General features: G+C 35.1%; 2 protein-coding genes across 2 annotated transcripts in view; one reads left to right on the top strand and one right to left on the bottom strand.

Moving 5' to 3' along the window:
• LOC126691768 (acetolactate synthase small subunit 1, chloroplastic) overlaps positions 1-5,649 on the top strand; it is a 35,287-nt gene extending 29,638 nt beyond the window's left edge. The window contains exon 12 of the mRNA XM_050386917.1: positions 5,257-5,649. Within this exon, the coding sequence (XP_050242874.1) occupies positions 5,257-5,340 (84 nt within the window). The 3' untranslated portion in view covers positions 5,341-5,649. The remainder of the gene's footprint in view (positions 1-5,256) is intronic.
• Positions 5,650-7,921: 2,272 nt separating this feature from the next.
• LOC126691766 (2-alkenal reductase (NADP(+)-dependent)-like) lies at positions 7,922-16,668 on the bottom strand. Its single transcript, XM_050386904.1, has 5 exons — positions 16,259-16,668; positions 14,551-14,728; positions 8,829-8,995; positions 8,602-8,684; positions 7,922-8,487 (listed from the first exon to the last, which is right to left on the bottom strand). The coding sequence occupies exons 1-5, from the start codon at positions 16,478-16,480 to the stop codon at positions 8,109-8,111; spliced, it is 1,029 nt and encodes a 342-aa protein (XP_050242861.1). The 5' UTR covers positions 16,481-16,668; the 3' UTR covers positions 7,922-8,108.
• Between the last annotated feature and the right edge of the window lie 281 nt (positions 16,669-16,949).

Raw genomic sequence — 16,949 nt, 5'->3', positions numbered from 1 at the left:
AGTTTGGTAATGTAGATTGTCATAGGAAACAATTGCTGGAGGAGTTGAAAAATTTAGATGCTAAGGAAGGGGAGCTTGGGAGCTTGGACTCATTGATGGGAAGATATTTTATAGGGTAAATTTGAGGTCCAAGGTGGAGCATCATCTTTCTTTTGAAGAAATTTCTTGGAGACAAAAATCTAGGATGTTATGTATTAAGGAAGGAGATAATAACACCAAGTTCTTCCACAAGATGGCAAACTCCCATAGGAGGTATAATCATCTGAGGATCTTGGAGGTGGATGGGGTGGTTTTTGAGTAGGAATCTGAGGTAACTTCTTAGTTAGTACAATTTTATAAACATTTGTATCAGGAGCCAGAGGGGTGGAGGCCTTTTGTGGAGGGTTTGGAGTTTGATTGTATTGGGGATATGGAGAGAGTTTGGCTTGAAAGGAAGTTAGAGAGAAAGGAGATTTTTCAGGTTGTAAGAGACTTGGAAGGGGACAAAGCTCTAGATCCGGATGGTTTTACTATGGCTTTTTATCATCATTGCTGGAGAGTAGGGGAGAAAGATGTCTTAGCGGTCTTTGAAGAGTTATTTCAACATTGTATGTTTGAAAAATCTCTGAATGCTACTTTCATTGCATTAATTCCAAAAAAGAATGATGCTTCTAATATTTGAGATTTTCGGCCTATTAACTTGGTGGAGAGTGTATATAAAATCTTGGCTAAGGTTTTGGCAAATTGTTTGAGAGTGGTTTTAGATCAGTTGATCTTTAAGACTCAAATTAGCTTTGTGGATGGGAGACAAATCCTTGATTCGGTTCTTATTGCGAATAAATGTGTTCGAGTGAAGAGTAGGGTTCCGAGGGTTATACGATCATGTGAATTGGAAGGCTCTCCTGGATTTGTTGAAGAGAGTGGGCTTTGGGGAGAATTGGTGTAAGCGGATTTGCACTTGTATATCTACGGTTCAATTCTCTATTTTGATTAATGGGCCTCTAGCTGATTTTTTTAGTAGCTCAGGGGGATTGAGACAAAGGGATCCGCTCTCTCCTATGCTGTTTTTGATTGTGATGGAGGTTTTCAGTAGGATGTTGAGAAGAGTGGAGGGTGCTGGCTTACTCCGTGGTTTTAAAGTTGAGGGCAGGAGGGGTGGTGGGGAATGTGTTTCACATCTATTGTTTGCAGATGATACTATTCTATTTTGTGATGCGGATGTGGAACAAATTCTTCATATTCGATTGTTACTCTGTTTTCAGGCTGTTACAGGTTTGAAGGTCAATATGTTGAAAAGTGAAATGGTTCCAATAGGGGAGGTAGATGATGTGCATGCCTTGGCTGAAATTTTGGACTGCAGGGTTGGAATTTTGCCTATGTCTTATCTGGGCATGCTGTTGGGGGGCCTCTCATAAATCTCCTTCAATATGGAATCCTATTTTGGAAAAAATCGAGTGGAATTTGGCTAGGTGGAAGAAGTTGTATTTGTCTAAGGGGGGTAGATTGATGCTACTCAAGAGTACGTTATCTAGTCTTCCTACATATTTTTTATCGCTCTTCACCATTCCTACTTATGTGGCTAATAGAATTGAAAAGTTGCAAATGGACTTTCTGTGGGGTGATGGCAAGACTCATTTGGTAGGATGGGATAGAGTTTGTGCGCCTATGGCCAATGGTAGTTTAGGTATAAGGAAACTTACTACTTTCAATAAGGCCATATTGGGGAAATGGTTGTGGCGGTTTAGGAACGAGGAGAATCGGCTATGGCAAAGGGCGACAACTTCAAAGTTTGGGAAAGAGTGGGGGGATGAACTTCTAAGCTAGGTAGAGGAATTCATGAGTGTGGTTTGTGGAGAGGTATTCATATGTCCATGGGTTGGGAGGAATTTAGCAAAAATACTTAGCTTGTTGTTGGGATGGGGAATAGAGTGAGATTTTGGCAGGATGGGTGGTATGGGGATCAACCTTTCCATTTGGCTTTCTTGAGGCTGTATGGTATTGTTATTGACAGGGAGGCATCTATGGAAGCTTCTTTGACAAGGCTGGGGGTGGGGGAGAGAAGAAGTTGGGATGTTCGTTTCATTCGGGAATTTAATGATTGGGAGATGGATGTAGGGCTGAACTTTCTTCGTATTTTGGGAGCCAATATTCCTTCAATGGACGTTGGAGACCGAATGAGATGGAAGTTGAAGCCTAATGGGGATTTTGACTTCCAGTCGTATTATAACAAGTTGTGAGATTCTCCCTCAGTTGTCTTTTCTTGGAAAGGTATATGGAGAGTTAAGGTCCCTTGACATGTTTCTTTTTTCGTTTGGTCTGTAGTGTGGAATAAGATCCTAACAAGTGATAACCTGAGATTGAGGGGCTTGGATTTTGTGGATTGGTGCATTATGTATCATCGCTGTAGGGAGACAGTGGACCACTTACTTCTTCATTGTGAGATTGCTCATCGGTTGTGGAGCTTTGTTTTTACAACTTTTGGATTGTTGTGGGTCATACCTTGATCAATTCTAGATTTGCTTTTTGGCTGGTGGAATTGGTTGGGAAAACATTTGTCCTAGATTTGGAATTTAGTTCCGTTGTGCCTACTAAGGTGTCTTTGGAAGAAGTGGAATTGGCGGACTTTAGAGGATTTGGATAGTTTCGGTGATTAGATGCTTGCTTCTTTTAGTGGAACTCTGTTTGATTGGTCTCGGGCTTGGGTATCACGACTGGTGATTCTCTCCCTTCTTTTCTTAGCCCTCTTCTCTTTTGTAATTAATCTGTTGCTTGGTTCTCTTTTATGTCTTTTCTCCTTTTTCCTTCTTTTTTGTTGTAATTTTTGGGTTTGTTTTGTGCTTTTCATGCATAGAGTAGCCTTTCGTATATATATCATTCTTACTTATCAACAAAAAAAAAAAAAAAAAAAAAAAGACTCAGACCTCTGTTCTAAGTAATTGGCTAAGGTTAGCGTTAGTCTAGGTTTAGTAACTATGATTAGAGACATTCTAATTCTCATTAGTAATTTAAAATGTAAATAAGCCACTTAGAAGTTGGTCAAAATGTTCTTTGACTGTTGTTTGTAACTTTAGTTTTTTTCTTTTTTGAAACAAATACACACACAAGGGAGAGGGAAAGAGGTTCTAATACAAAGGCACACCACAACTCCACTCAAAAGCCATGGTAACTTTTAAAAGACGTAACTTTAGTTTATAGTTTATAGTTGGTAAAATCTACGAACTATACCATATATTATACGTACTATAACTCTACAAAAGTACTCTGAAAACATACAAAATTTCTATGATTAAATTTATCCACTTGACTTAACTTTTATTCTTTTATTGATGTTATTAATGTTTATTTTGTAAAGGTTATATACGACAATGTCCATGAAATTACAAAAATTAATATCAGGTTTTGCTATTTATATAAACATCACATTTTCACATTTTTATTATAATTTTGAATTCTTTAATCTGCCACATTTTTTCTATAATTTGAGTTTTTAGATCTTATTGCCATATATAATATGTATATTTATATTACATTTAAACTAAAAAAAAAAGATTAAATCATTTTAAATGATAATAATATGGGACCATAAATACTTTTTGTTATTTTGATACATATACTTTTTGGCTAAGTAAGCGAATGAATTAATATATGAAAATATCATCGTTTTCAATAACTTATTATATATTTTACTTGAAAACACAGCTAAATATGGGAAAAGAAGCTAAATATATAAATTGTTTTTATTAATCTGTTTTTGTTTTTATTTTTATTTTATAACATCTTATAAAATTATATTAAGATACAAAAGTATGCTATTAAATTGGAATAAAATCAAAGAAATAAGTTGCCCTAGGAGGGGTGGCCCAGTGGTGTGGGATCTCGCGTGCATGCTCATGGTCCCTTGTTTGAGTCGTGGCGGGTACCATGTGAGGGGGGGGGGGGGGGGAATTTTCATGGCGTGCATTGCGCCCCACACTCTAGCTCTCTTGGGGTGCTAGGGTGAGGTCTTTGGTACCCCAGTCACAGTAGATATGGCTCAGTCCAGCATTCCTTAGCGGGGGTGCCCCTATTAGGTTATGCCCTAGGGGCTAAGTCACATATGGTCGCCCTCACCCCCTCTTTGATTATCAAAAAAAAAAAAAATTAAAGAAAGAAGTTGGCATCAATAGTCATTTTTTATTTCGTATTTTGCACCTGTACATACGTTTATTTTTATTTTTTTCATTTATGTTTTTTATGCCATATTTTTAAATGCGTACATTTGGTACTATACATATTCTATCCTGCATATTTCTAACTATGATTTAGTTGAACTAGTTGTGGGCACGAAAGTTTTAATTAATTATTTAGATGTGTATAAAGAAAGTTTTTTTTTTTTTAAAAGAAATTTATTATTAATATTATGTTTTTTTATAAATTTAAGTGTATACATAAGAAGTTAAGAACAAAATCTTTAGAATGTAAATATCTTGCAATAGCAATTCTAATCCTTTTTCAATTATTATAAAGAAGGCAATCCTTGTCCCATTTGCAATGGCCCAAGTACAGCTAAAATGAAGAATCCCAAAAGAACATTAAAACCAGTTTGAGAAGAAACTAAAGAAGAGATTGAGGAATTTGTGGAGAAAAAAAAAAAAAAAAAAGAAATAATAAAAGACTGGCTAAATAAAAGTTTTGTTTTTTGCCAAAAGTCTTGTAACTCAACTAGTTGGCACTTCCTTGGTGTTTCCGATGGAGACATTTTAGGGATCAAATCCCCCTTCCCTGTTGTAACTATCAAATAATTAAAAAAAAAAAATATTAATACAAGAAAACCATAAGTCAAAATTGTTGTGAGAAAAAGAATAAAGAGTTTGAAGGATTTGTAGATTAAAATAAATGGAAGTAAAAAAAATAAGAATGTAAAGTAATGAAGATGCTAATAAAAGGGAAAAAAAAAAAAAAAAAAAAAGGATAACCAAATGTCAAATGGAAAGATAATAAATGAGAGTTTGAGATATTTGAGGAAAAAAAAAAGTATGAAATGATAAAAGTTGGAGTAATAAAAGAGCAGCTAAATAAGTGAAAGAAAAGATAAATAATACGAGTAATGCAGGAGCATGTAAATAAGGAAAGAAAAAGATGGTATACAATTTATATTGTAGATAAAAGGGGAAAAGAAACAAAAAGGATAACTAAATGTCAAAAAATTATGCCTATGTTTTTATATTTAATTTCCCTCTCTCTCTCTCTCTCTCTCTCTCTCTCTTTGGTCACAAGTTAATTTCCTCTTTCTTGAAGGTGGCACGGACAGGGAGGGTGGCATTGGCGCGAGAGTCGGGCGTAGATTCCACATACCTCCGTGGCTATCCTCTTCCATTGTAATGCTTGAGTTGCTGAGTTCTATAATATAATATAATATAATATAATGGTGAAGCATCGGAAGCAAGTTTTTCTCCTGTTGCCTTTTAATGGATTACTCTTTTCTTGCTGGCCTTTTATCTTTTAATTATAATTAGAGAGTAAAGGAAAAGATGCGAATTTGGCTTCTCCAGCGTTTAGGTATCTTTGGAGAGCAATCAACAGACAAATATGGCGCTTGTCGTAACTTAATATTTCACGGGTGTTTTACGAAACTAAACATATGTATTGTGATATGAATGAAATGAGTAGATGTTCGTTTACCTCAAAGAACTATCTTTTTATTTATTTCTTAATGTATGTCTTTTTATCATTGAAGGGTTCAACCTTTCCCCTGGTAGCCATATCATCATATTGTACAAATTTAGGCTTAAGGCAACTGACCTGAATTAATTTCTTTTTTGGTGTTTGATCCATTCTGGCATTGATTTGTTTGTAGATTCCTTTCAGAAAACGCAAGTGTTTTCTAAGACATTTGCATTTTCTCTTGCTTTGAGCTCCACCCACTTATGGGATTCACACATTGTGAGAGATGTTGCATGTACCTGATTAGATACAGAAGATACTGAGGCAGTAGTCGTGGTGTGAGAGGTCAATGGTCAATAATTGATTCTCCCTCAAACAAACAGTTGTATCAAAATAAACGGCACACACTGTGGTTCCTCTTATGGAACTTAAGAAGGCATGTGCACAGCCCGAAGTAACGCTCAAATCCCGGCCAAAATGGCCCAATACCATGTTTTTTTGAAATTTTTAGCAACAGAGTACTGTTTCGGAAATAATTTGGGATCTACCACTTTTTGTGGTACTCGAGCTCATCTTTTCATTGGTCAACATTTTCTAAAAAAAAAAAAAAAAAAAAAAAAAACAGTTGCCTGAAAACGTCACTATAGGGCCCCTCGAAACTGGGTGTGGGGACGTTTAAAAAAATTTTGCAGGAAAACGCCGCTATAGGACCCGAAAACGTCACTATAGGGCTTAAAAACGCCACTATAGGGATCCCAGAACAGAGCGATTACCCTTATAAAAAATTTTTGCAGGAAAACGCCGTTATAGGGATTTAAAACGTCACTAAAGGGCTTAAAAACGCCACTATAGGGCACCCAGAATATGCGCCAATCACACTTTTAAAAAAATTTGCAGGAAAACGTTGCTATAGGACTTTAAAACGTCACTATAGGGCTTAAAAACGCCACTATAGGTCTCCTTGAATATGGGGCGACGGTGGAATGGAAAAATGTGGTACTCGAGCTCACCAAGCTCGAGTACCACAAAAAGTGGTAGATCCCAAATTATTTCCGAAACAGTGCTTTGTTGCTAAAAATTTCAAAAAAACATGGTATTGGGCCATTTTGGCCCTCAAATCCCTTTGTCTTTCAACTAGTGGGAGTGCTGCTTTGTCCATTTATTTGGCGTATTTATTTGGCCTATTACTAACAATTTGTTATTTTAAAATTTGTTGTGAATTTGTGGTGAAAATAGTGTTCCTAGCATTATTCATTCAGTTCTTGTCATTCAACTTACTACATGTCCCTCTCAAAAGTGGGTTTTGTTCTTCACAAATTCCTTGGGGAAATGAATATTACAAAGTAAAAATAATACATATAAAATACAACATTGTGGTGGGTTCCAAATAATATTATCAACAATATTAGCAATCCAAAATAACAATCACACACAAAAACACAAACATTTAAGTGGAAACCCCTTTTTCTTTGAAGAAAAAAATTACGGGACAAATTTCGAATAATTTTACTATTATCAAATAAATTACAATAATTCTTATGTATGTCTTACGACTAAAAAAAAATATCTTATTTTTCTTTGCTCTCACACACTAATTATTTCTCTCAAAGGCGGCAACGCTTTACTTTTTCCTTTTTATTTTTTTCTCCACACACAACTATCTCTTGGCCGTCTTCTTTTCTCAAAGCGGCTCACTCTTGGTTGCTCTCTCTTTTTTCTTGTGTGGCTTCCTCTTTCTTTGCTCTTGGTCTTTTCGAAGGATGCAGCCCCTTACTCTCTCTTTCCTCTTGTGTTCCTCCCAAATGAAAATCCCTTTTATTCTCTATTGGTTTCACGCTCTATTTTTCCTCTCCCCAAAGGGAGGACCCTTGGGCCAAAGCCAAAGTCATCAAATTCTTTGTATCTTTGTTTATTTATAAGACTCTTTTTCTATTCTCTCTTGAATTAAGAATATATTACTTTTTTAATAAAGAATAGACTTTTCTTCTACCACAAGGAATAGTTTTTCCTTCATACCAAGGAATAGACTTTCTTTCCTCATTAAGGAATAGTCTTTCCTTCCACACTAAGGAAACCTAAATTAATGTTTCTTTCTTTAACTAGGAAACCTAATTGACTTTTCTAATCACAATTGAAATTTGAGGCAATTTCCCAACATATTGGCCATACATTAATATGGAAGCTGATTTTACGGATACTCTTTTTCCTAAAACAAGTAGTGCTATTTGGACGGTGACGACTTGATTGCCGTAATGGACATTGACAATAACAAATAAAATACATAGCTAGATACAAACTCTGAATGAAATCACAGATATTTATTTTAAATGTTTCAATCATGATTCATACAAGGGTATTTCAATTAGAGCACTGTTGAATGTCTCATTCATGATTCATCGTGAAGCCTAGAGCACATTTCACCTTTGTCATGGTACGTCACATTAACACATTTCACCTTTGTCATGTAATGTCACATTAGGCAACACTCATTCGGAGGCTACTCGAATGACTTGCTTACCAACATTTTTTCCAGAAAAGAGTCCAGCAAGGGCAGCTGGAGCACTTTCCAAACCTTCGTTCATGTCTTCAATGTAAAAAATTTTACCTTGCTTGTAATAACTGATAACATGTTCCATGAAGCGTGGGTATAGGTGCAAGTAATTGTGTTGCAGGAATCCCTGCATTTTGATGGACTTTATAATGAGACTGTACAAGTTGTGAATCCCTTGTGGCTTAGAGAGGCTCTGCTGGGACACTGCCCCACAAACTGCGATGCGGCCATTAATCCTCATGTTTAGAAGTGCTGCATCAAGCATCTCTCCACCCACATTATCAAAGTAGATGTCAATGCCTTGTGGAAAGTACCTATTAGATAAGTCAGCCAGAGAAAATAGAAAGAAAATTGTAACCATATTATTTCAATGAGGAAAAGAAAAAAAAAAGATGACATATAGAATGAAAAAAAAACTAATAATTAACCTTTTCAATGTTGCATCAAGGTCTAGTTCTTCCTTGTAGTTAAAAGCTTCATCGAATCCAAGTTTATTCTTGAGAAGGTCAACCTAAAATGGCTCATTTAAGTTATTTTGTTTGTTGGAGTTGATTAATCATATAGTGAAGAGTCTATCTCATCTTCAGAAAAGCCTAATAAAACATATTTGTTTAAAATGTTTTTACTAAAAGAAAGGAAAAGAAAAGAAACTTACTTTTTTGCTTGTGCCAGCACTTCCAACTACATGGCAACCATGCAACTTCGCAAGTTGGCCAACAAGCTGACCAACGGCTCCAGAAGCTGCAGAGACAAAGACATATTCCCCTTTCTTAGGGGAGCAGACCTCAAAGAATCCTACATAAGCAGTAAAACCTGGCATGCCTGTATCCAATAAGAAATCTTCTTAGTACTACTTTAGATGACTAAAGCACGATCTTACTAAGAAATAATTTATCTTATCTCCATATTTTGAAGAATAGAAAATCTTATTACACAATCGCTATTGCACGCTTTGTACACACTCCCTTTGAAATTGGGTTTTTAAAACATGATTTCAATGATTTTCAATCCATGTGGCAGTGTGTGTACAGTGAGTGTGTAATAAGGAGTGTGTGATAATCGTTACTCTGAAGAATTTTAAATTTTTATTTCCAACAAGGAATTATAAGGGCAAGATTTGGTGCTCAGACCCAAATGTATGGAGTCCTGGTCTAATAAGCCCAATATAATGAATTTTGTAGAGTATGAGTCAAAGAACTAGATCTTAATGAGTTGGGCAACGATTGATATGGAGTTAAGAGACAATCAAGTACAAATAAAAGACATCAGTGTCAATGGATGTTTAGTTCGAAGAGGCCAAAGTTTAACGTATACTGATCACAATTGAATATTAAGATTGTTTAGTATGCTCCAGTGTTCTCTCTCCCTCCTTTCTCCTCTTCTACTCATGGGGGCTCTTCCACATTATATAACTCCTTTCTGATCATCTAGACCTTACACTTGTTGATCATCTGGATCCCCACTTAAGTACCCATCCCATCAGACACCCTTTTCAGCCTTTTATGAGTTGTGGCAGCTAAGACAATACTGTTTAGGGGTCTTCTCCACATTAATGTGGTCAGAAAAGTAGCTGCAGTACATTTAATGTGGTGGTGTGGTGGTAGCAGCTTTTTCTTATATATTTTGAGTTTCCTTTCCTTTCACATGTTCATGAGGTGCATTTCGATTGCTAGAGTACACACTTGGTTTGCATTTGTCGTGTCCGAGGAGGAGTTCCTCCTCGGACCCCCTTCCCTCCATCTCCCACTGATGAGACTTGTAATGTGGATCATTTAAGTTATCTTCTCCTCCTCGGACTTGTTAGTGTCCTCGGACAAGGCCCAAGGCCTAATACATTATTTTGGACCTTACAGGAATATCTAACTTTCTTATTTACAAAGTACAGAGTTTATACACAACAATTTTGAGAATCCCCTATCAACTAATTGTCGTGGCTTTTCACAGCATCAACAAGTAAGCAAGTAACTTCTTTTTTGAGCAGAGGTTTTTTGGTCCATGTTAGAGTTACAGTTAAATGATTAAATTTTTCCTTTCCCATAAGCTTAAGATTTTAAGATCATTAGTAATATATCATGGTATTAGAGAAAATTTTTGAGTTTGAACTTGTCTACTCTCTATTCCTCCATTTCAATAAAATATTTTAGTGTTATGCTCCACTAATTTGGAGGGAATCTGGTCTAGCATGTGAGGATCAGTGTCAGAATTATGATTACTGTAACTCCTAATTAAGCCAAAGGGTTGACATGAAGCCTCACCGCAACACCTTTCTTTGGGCAGAACAAAATTTGGAGAGAACCATCAAATATTAACTATGTAAGAAAAACATACCGAAAAAAACACTTGCTAAGAAATTTGAATCAAATAGAAAATCAATGTAGTATCTTCTATTTCAAAATAGAAAATGTGAATTTGAAGCTGCCCTGGTTGTTAGAAGTGGTCCAATGATGCCAACCCTCCCTGGAAATTGATTTTATCCATTTTATAAAAGCAAACATCTTCACAATCATATGATAAAGGTTATGTTCAGCATATGAATTATTATTATTATTATTATTACTACTTTAAAACAGCTAGATCAGTCTGACTGTTGAAGTGTGCATGATAAGAGCTGTCCTGTTGATATGAAGAATGAGGATTCTTGGCCAAATTATCTAGGTCCTTTAGGACTCACATTAATAGGCAGAGCCATAGTTAATTTGAACAATTTTGTTTAGGGCCTAAGACATAACCATGTTGAAAGTTTCTCTACTTGTTTAACTACTCAGTCAACGTAAGTAAAGATGCCATAATGGGTCATTGTGTCAATCAAGGAAAAGAATTCACAAATTGAGCAAGAACCATAGACACGGCACACAGAACTAGCGCTTCACTAACATATTTAAAAAAGACAAATTGTGTAACGCAGGACAACCAGAACAAAACTGAAACAACAATAAAATAAAAGGATATGACCTAGAAGTTAGCACCAAGTGGGAAAACCATTAAGAGTCGGCACCTAAGATAGACCTGGAGTCAGCACCAGACCAAAGAGAGACCAAACGACCATTTTTCATTAATCAAAATATCAACTATCTCTCAAGGAGTACAACAGGTTGCTTATAAAGTATTGCTAAACCCTAATTCTAATTGGTTAGGAAACCCTAATTGCGTTGTTACAAAAATAACCTTGCTTCTAAATTAAAATACTAATAGCCCAATAAACTAACAGGACCTAAAGCATAAAAATACAATTGGCAAACATAAATAATACTAAATAATAATCTTCTTGTGTCTCCCGCATCATTCTCCTCTGGTTGGGAAAAACTCGACTTTGAGTTCTAAAGTGTTGAAGGATTAGGATGCTAACAAGTAACACTTATTTCAAGTCTGGAATCACCTTAGGGAGCATAGAGAAAAGAAAAATCTTGAATTTCACCATGTCAAACTCTTCTGAAATAACAAAATCAATGTGTGGAATCAACATAATCTTATCTTGAACCATTGGAAGTATTATGTTATCCACTTTCTCCACTTTAGCAAAGTGTTTGTCTTCATGCACCATGGAAGGCTGATCAAAAGTAGATTCATTAGCTCCAATATCACATCATGTGCACCCTCTAACATAATACTCTCTTTAGAAACCATCTCTTCACCTTGCCGCTCTTCAATAGATTCATTTCCTTGCACGCATGTTAAAGCAACACTTGTCAAGGCATGTACGTCTGTGTCAACATTAGGCTTTGGTGTTGCTTGAGGATTCTCCACGACCAAGATATCATCATCAATGTTGTCTTCTATAAGGGCAACAATAAGTTCATTGTGATAAATTATCCTTGGTTTCCCAATTGAGTCGGTTTGAGTCTTCATTTGCTTCATCTGAGCAATCATGTCTCGAACATCTTTCATGAGCTTTACAGATAATTACTTTAATTCCTTGGTAGATAATTCCTTGATAGATTGTTCAAAAGTGTGCTAAGGACATGAAATGGGATGAGGATTCATCCTATGTGCTTCAACTTGAAAAGTACCACACTGAGATTGTGGTAGATACTTAGCTCGAAAGTATAGTGATAAATACTCATTACAAAACTTTTCTTTCATATCTTCCCATACACTAATGGTAGGTTCATACTTTAGATAGCGGAAATACTCAAGATTCTCCCAAAACATTTGTGCTCCACCTTTTAACTTCAACTTTGCATACCTAACCTTTTTGTTTTCTGCAAAATTTACTTGCTCAAAAAATTGCTCCATCCCATTCATCCAGTTGACAAAATCCCATGGATTAGTTTTACAACCATCAAAATAAGGTGCTTCTGATGTTACCATGATTCTCTAAAATAGTTGGAAGTTGGAATAAGAACCTAGGTTGCTGTGATGTTCTTTGGACAGATCGTTGGAATAGGCTTCTAAGACTATTCTCTAAAATAGTTGCTGGGATTGGGCTGGTTGACAAGTTTGGATTTCGTGGGTTGGGTCTTGTATTTTTATTTTTTTTTTAAAGAAAACCGGTGTTGTAAAATGTGGGCTTTAGGCTTGTTAACAAATGGGCCAGATTAGGTAATGGTCTGGGTTATAAAAGTGGGTCGGGTTAGCTTGATGGTTTAAAAAATAAAGAGATTGGGTTTAGACAAGGCTAGTGGGTTACCTCATGACATTTGAACGATGGAGATTGATTAGATTGCGGCTTCGTGACACTAGGCAAAACTGAAATCATGGCGGCGCGGAATAAAGGTGATGGTGAGGACAACCAATTGAAGCGGCGGCTCATGGAGGTGGTGGTGGTGGCATGCGTAGCAACTGCTATGAAAGGATTCGACCTGATTTGAACATGGTGGTTTGTTGGTGGTAGTGTGGCACGATTGCAGCAATGGGCTCTTATTTCTCCTCTCTTTGTCTTTGTGGTTGCAAGGGATTTGGAGACTTGATTGTGGGATTTTGGATTAGAGTCTTTGATTGGCATGAATATCTAGTCTTCTGATGGATAGCACAACTATAGGACAACTTTTTGGTACCAAGCAGGAAAATGACAAAGACAACTTTCTAGTGGTGAAAAACACGGCAGTGATGGGAATTTTTTTTTTTTTGGTGTGTGTGATTTTTCTGATTCTTTCTAGTGGTGATACTTCAGCAGATCGGTGTTTGCTCTGATACCAAAAAATGACGCAGGACAATCAGAACAAAACTGAAACAACAATAAAATAAAGGGATATGACCTAGGAGTCAGCATCTAAATGACGCAGGACAATCAGAACAAAACTGAAACAACAATAAAATAAAGGGATATGACCTAGGAGTCAGCACCTAAGCCTTGCTTGGAATCAACACTAAGCAGGAAAATCACTAGGAGTCGGCACCTAGGGTAGACCTGAAGTCAACACCAGACCAAAGAGAGACCAAACGGCCATTTTTTTCATTCATCAAAATATCAACTATCTCTCAAGAAGTACAATAGATTGCTTATAAAGGATTGCTAAACCTTAATTATAATTGGCTAGGAAGCCCTAATTGCCTCATTACAAAAATAACCTTGCTTCTAAATTAAAATACTAGCCCAATAAACTAATAGGACCTAAAGCATAAAATATAATTGGCTTGCAAACATAAATAATACCAAATAATAATCTTTTTGCGTCTCCTACATTATTGTGTGTTGTGTTTTATCAAATGAACAATCAATTTAACGTGCCCCTATTTAGAATTAAAAAAAAAAAAAAATACTACACCTTTTGCAATTATGCATTTGTCATAATATGAGCCAACCAGTTCCCTAGAATGAGTAACTCAAATGACTTGACAAAATGGTTAATGTTGAAAACTATTTACAATAATAAAAAAGAACACTAAATATATTACTTCAGACAGATAAGACCATACTCCCTTTTAACGAGCAGATAAAGTGTTTTGGTGTACTATCATCATCAGTGATCAGACTACAAAAATCTAATTACAATCATAAAGAGTTTACAGGGAGATAATATTGAACTTGGACAGTCGAGAAGCAGATAGGTCCTTGAAACCCTGACCATCAATACTAAATTGAAATGTTCCATGGTTTGATTTCAAAAGATTTTCATAAAGGAAAAGGCAAAGAATGAAGTTATATGATGGGCAATGGCAGATGTCATCTATTAATTTATTTTAATTTTTCAATCCTTTGCCAATCCAGCATTAACCACCCTATATAAGTTTTATCCTAAAACGGCATTTAGGATCATAACATATAGCAAGAAAAACCATTATGATTATCATCTGTTGCATGAAACTTCTAGGCATAGTAAGCGAGAAAGCATAACTGAGACTAAGAAATCATTGTCAAAACAATTGGAAAATATTTAAATGTTTCTTGTGTGCTTAGGTGAAAGAGAAGCAATATCAAATTTAGAAAGTTATTATACCGAGAAGGCCAACATGGTATGAAAGAGGAATATTATCTTGCTGAATTTTCCTAAACTGCTGTGGTCTGCAAATTAAGCTGTATTCTTCCCACCCAGTAAGTCCAGAAAATAAATCACCAGGCTTGAAATCTGAATTCTCGGAATCTATAACTTTGTATACGCCAAATCCTTCCAAGGCCTTCATCAAAACATAGCATTGTTGAGAAATTGTAGAAAATGACTTTTATAAAGAAATTATTTTCATGTTAAGTCAACTATTAGAAACAAGAGAGACTATATGGAAGCTCAAGCTCCTATATTCTTTCATGCTATTATAAGGACAAGTACGAGAAAAAATGATCAACAGTTTTTATTTATTTAATTTTTTTAAACTTATTTATTTTGATACAAGGAAGTGGTGTTTTAGCATTTAACTGGATTACTAGTGTGTAGTCCCGTGTATATGCACGGGTATAATTAAAAACAGTCACAATTATATAATTAAAATTATATATATATTTTTAGAAGAGTTTTAAATTATACATGGTATTAGTTTACACTTTTTTTTAAACTATACATTTCTAAAATATGTAATGGTTTCTCATTATATATATATATATATATATATATATGATTTAGAATGTAATTGGTTTTAAACTCTTTGGTTTTTGCACCCAATAATTCACTTGCCACAAAAATTAAAAACTTATATAAACATATGACAGAAAATTAGAATCCAATTGAAATCTAATTTAGAATCTAATTAGATCTGGACTCTTCGATTTTTATTTTTTGCACTCAATAATTCACATGGTACAAAATTAAAAATTAAATGGGATACATAATGTAAAATTGAGAATCCAATTAAAATCTAATTGGATTTTCTCTAAGTTTTGGCTATTAATATATGGACAAAATTTAGCTATAAAACTGGTTAGACTATAACCTTACTCAATATCTTTATCTTTATCTTTTTATTTGAGGTGCATTTTGACAAATTCATCATTAGATTACATCTTCTTCTTATATCCTTCATACTTGCAAAATTTTTAGAAAATTAAAGATTAATAGCTATGTCATCAATAATTTTTTTTTTTTATTGCAAATTTTTATAGTTTAAAATTATGCTTAATATATAACTTATAGATCATATAGTAAATAATATCCGATTGACATAAAATTTGAAATATGTATTAAGAGTGTAAAAAACATGCAATTCAATGGTAAGATTTTCAAAATATGCAGTAATGTTTATTTTATTAAGTAATATTGTAATATTAGGTTACAAATAGTTTTGTAGCTAAACTTTGACCATTCAGTCTTTGCTCGTGAGACATCGTAATATCATAAATAGATTCTATTTGAAGATAATTGTAAAAAACAAACATTATTTGTAAAATACAGTTACAGGTGAGTCCAATTTCTTGGGGATGTGACTTTAACAATAATCTCATATGTGTTTGAGTTCCTAACAAAGGTTACTGGCAATACAAGCTTCTCCTGTGCAAAATCTTCTAGAGTTTTGGGTGTTATCATAACAAATTAAATTTAATTGAACAATGAAACTTCCAAATGAGATATGCATGTGGGCAAAATTGAATTTCTCAAACAATGGCAAGAACAACATCAATATCACAACAAGAAATAACACAGAATTCCAAAGCAAATGAATAAAGGGGGTAATGTAATTAAGTGCAGTAAGAGTAGTGGAAGAGATGATGATGACGACCTGACCAGGAACAAAGGGGGGAATGTAAGAGCCCTGGAAATCACGCATACGGCCCCTCATGAAAGGGTCACAAGATAGGTACAGATTCTTGACCAGAATAGCTCCTGACCCTTTAGGAGCCCTGAGCTTAATCTTGCTAACCTTGATTTCCATATCTGTCTCTTTTGGTGGTCTCTCTTTGTACCCTTTGAATATAACTTGCTTGTTGTCCACTTCCTCCATAGCAAATTAACAATGACTCAATGTCTCCTCACACACCCCAGACCTAGATGGTGAAAGAGTAATATGGAATTGATGGAGAAACTGGGTTTTGCTTTATGCTCAGTTTGTTGCAGTAGGCACTGTTGGAAAAGCTTCAAATTTAATTTAAACTAATGGCAGTTAGTCTCTTACTCTCTTACCCACACACAAGTTGAACACTATTAAGTAGAGTGATAGCCCGGTAGTAGGTGACAATTAAACTAACCTACCATTCACGTTTGACTTTGTACATTGGATTTTTTTTTGCCATTTAGCATCATTTTAGCAACAATTTCGTTAGTTAGCATGTTTTTGAAACATTTTAGCAAACTAACATCTCGAGTTTGTTAGACTCAATTTCAACGTATGAAATCAAGTCTCATGCACTTGAATTTGATGCTCTAAAAGGTTGATGTGGAAATTTTTATACACGTAGAACTTGAGTCTCATG

The sequence above is a fragment of the Quercus robur genome, chromosome 1 (genome assembly GCF_932294415.1).
Source record: "Quercus robur chromosome 1, dhQueRobu3.1, whole genome shotgun sequence".
Classification (NCBI taxonomy): domain Eukaryota; kingdom Viridiplantae; phylum Streptophyta; class Magnoliopsida; order Fagales; family Fagaceae; genus Quercus; species Quercus robur.
This window is presented reverse-complemented; position numbering and strand designations above follow the sequence as displayed.

What these genes read in the sequence shown, in the direction of transcription:
- LOC126691766 (XM_050386904.1), bottom strand. Translation starts at nt 16,480, where the DNA reads ATGGAGGAAGTGGACAACAAGCAAGTTATATTCAAAGGGTACAAAGAG. An exon ending in CCCCCTTTGTTCCTGGTCAG is followed by an intron (nt 14,729 to 16,258) that starts GTCGTCATCATC and finishes GTTTTGATGAAG; the next exon opens with GCCTTGGAAGGATTTGGCGT. An exon ending in CTTGATGCAACATTGAAAAG is followed by an intron (nt 8,488 to 8,601) that starts GTTAATTATTAG and finishes CTTATCTAATAG; the next exon opens with GTACTTTCCACAAGGCATTG.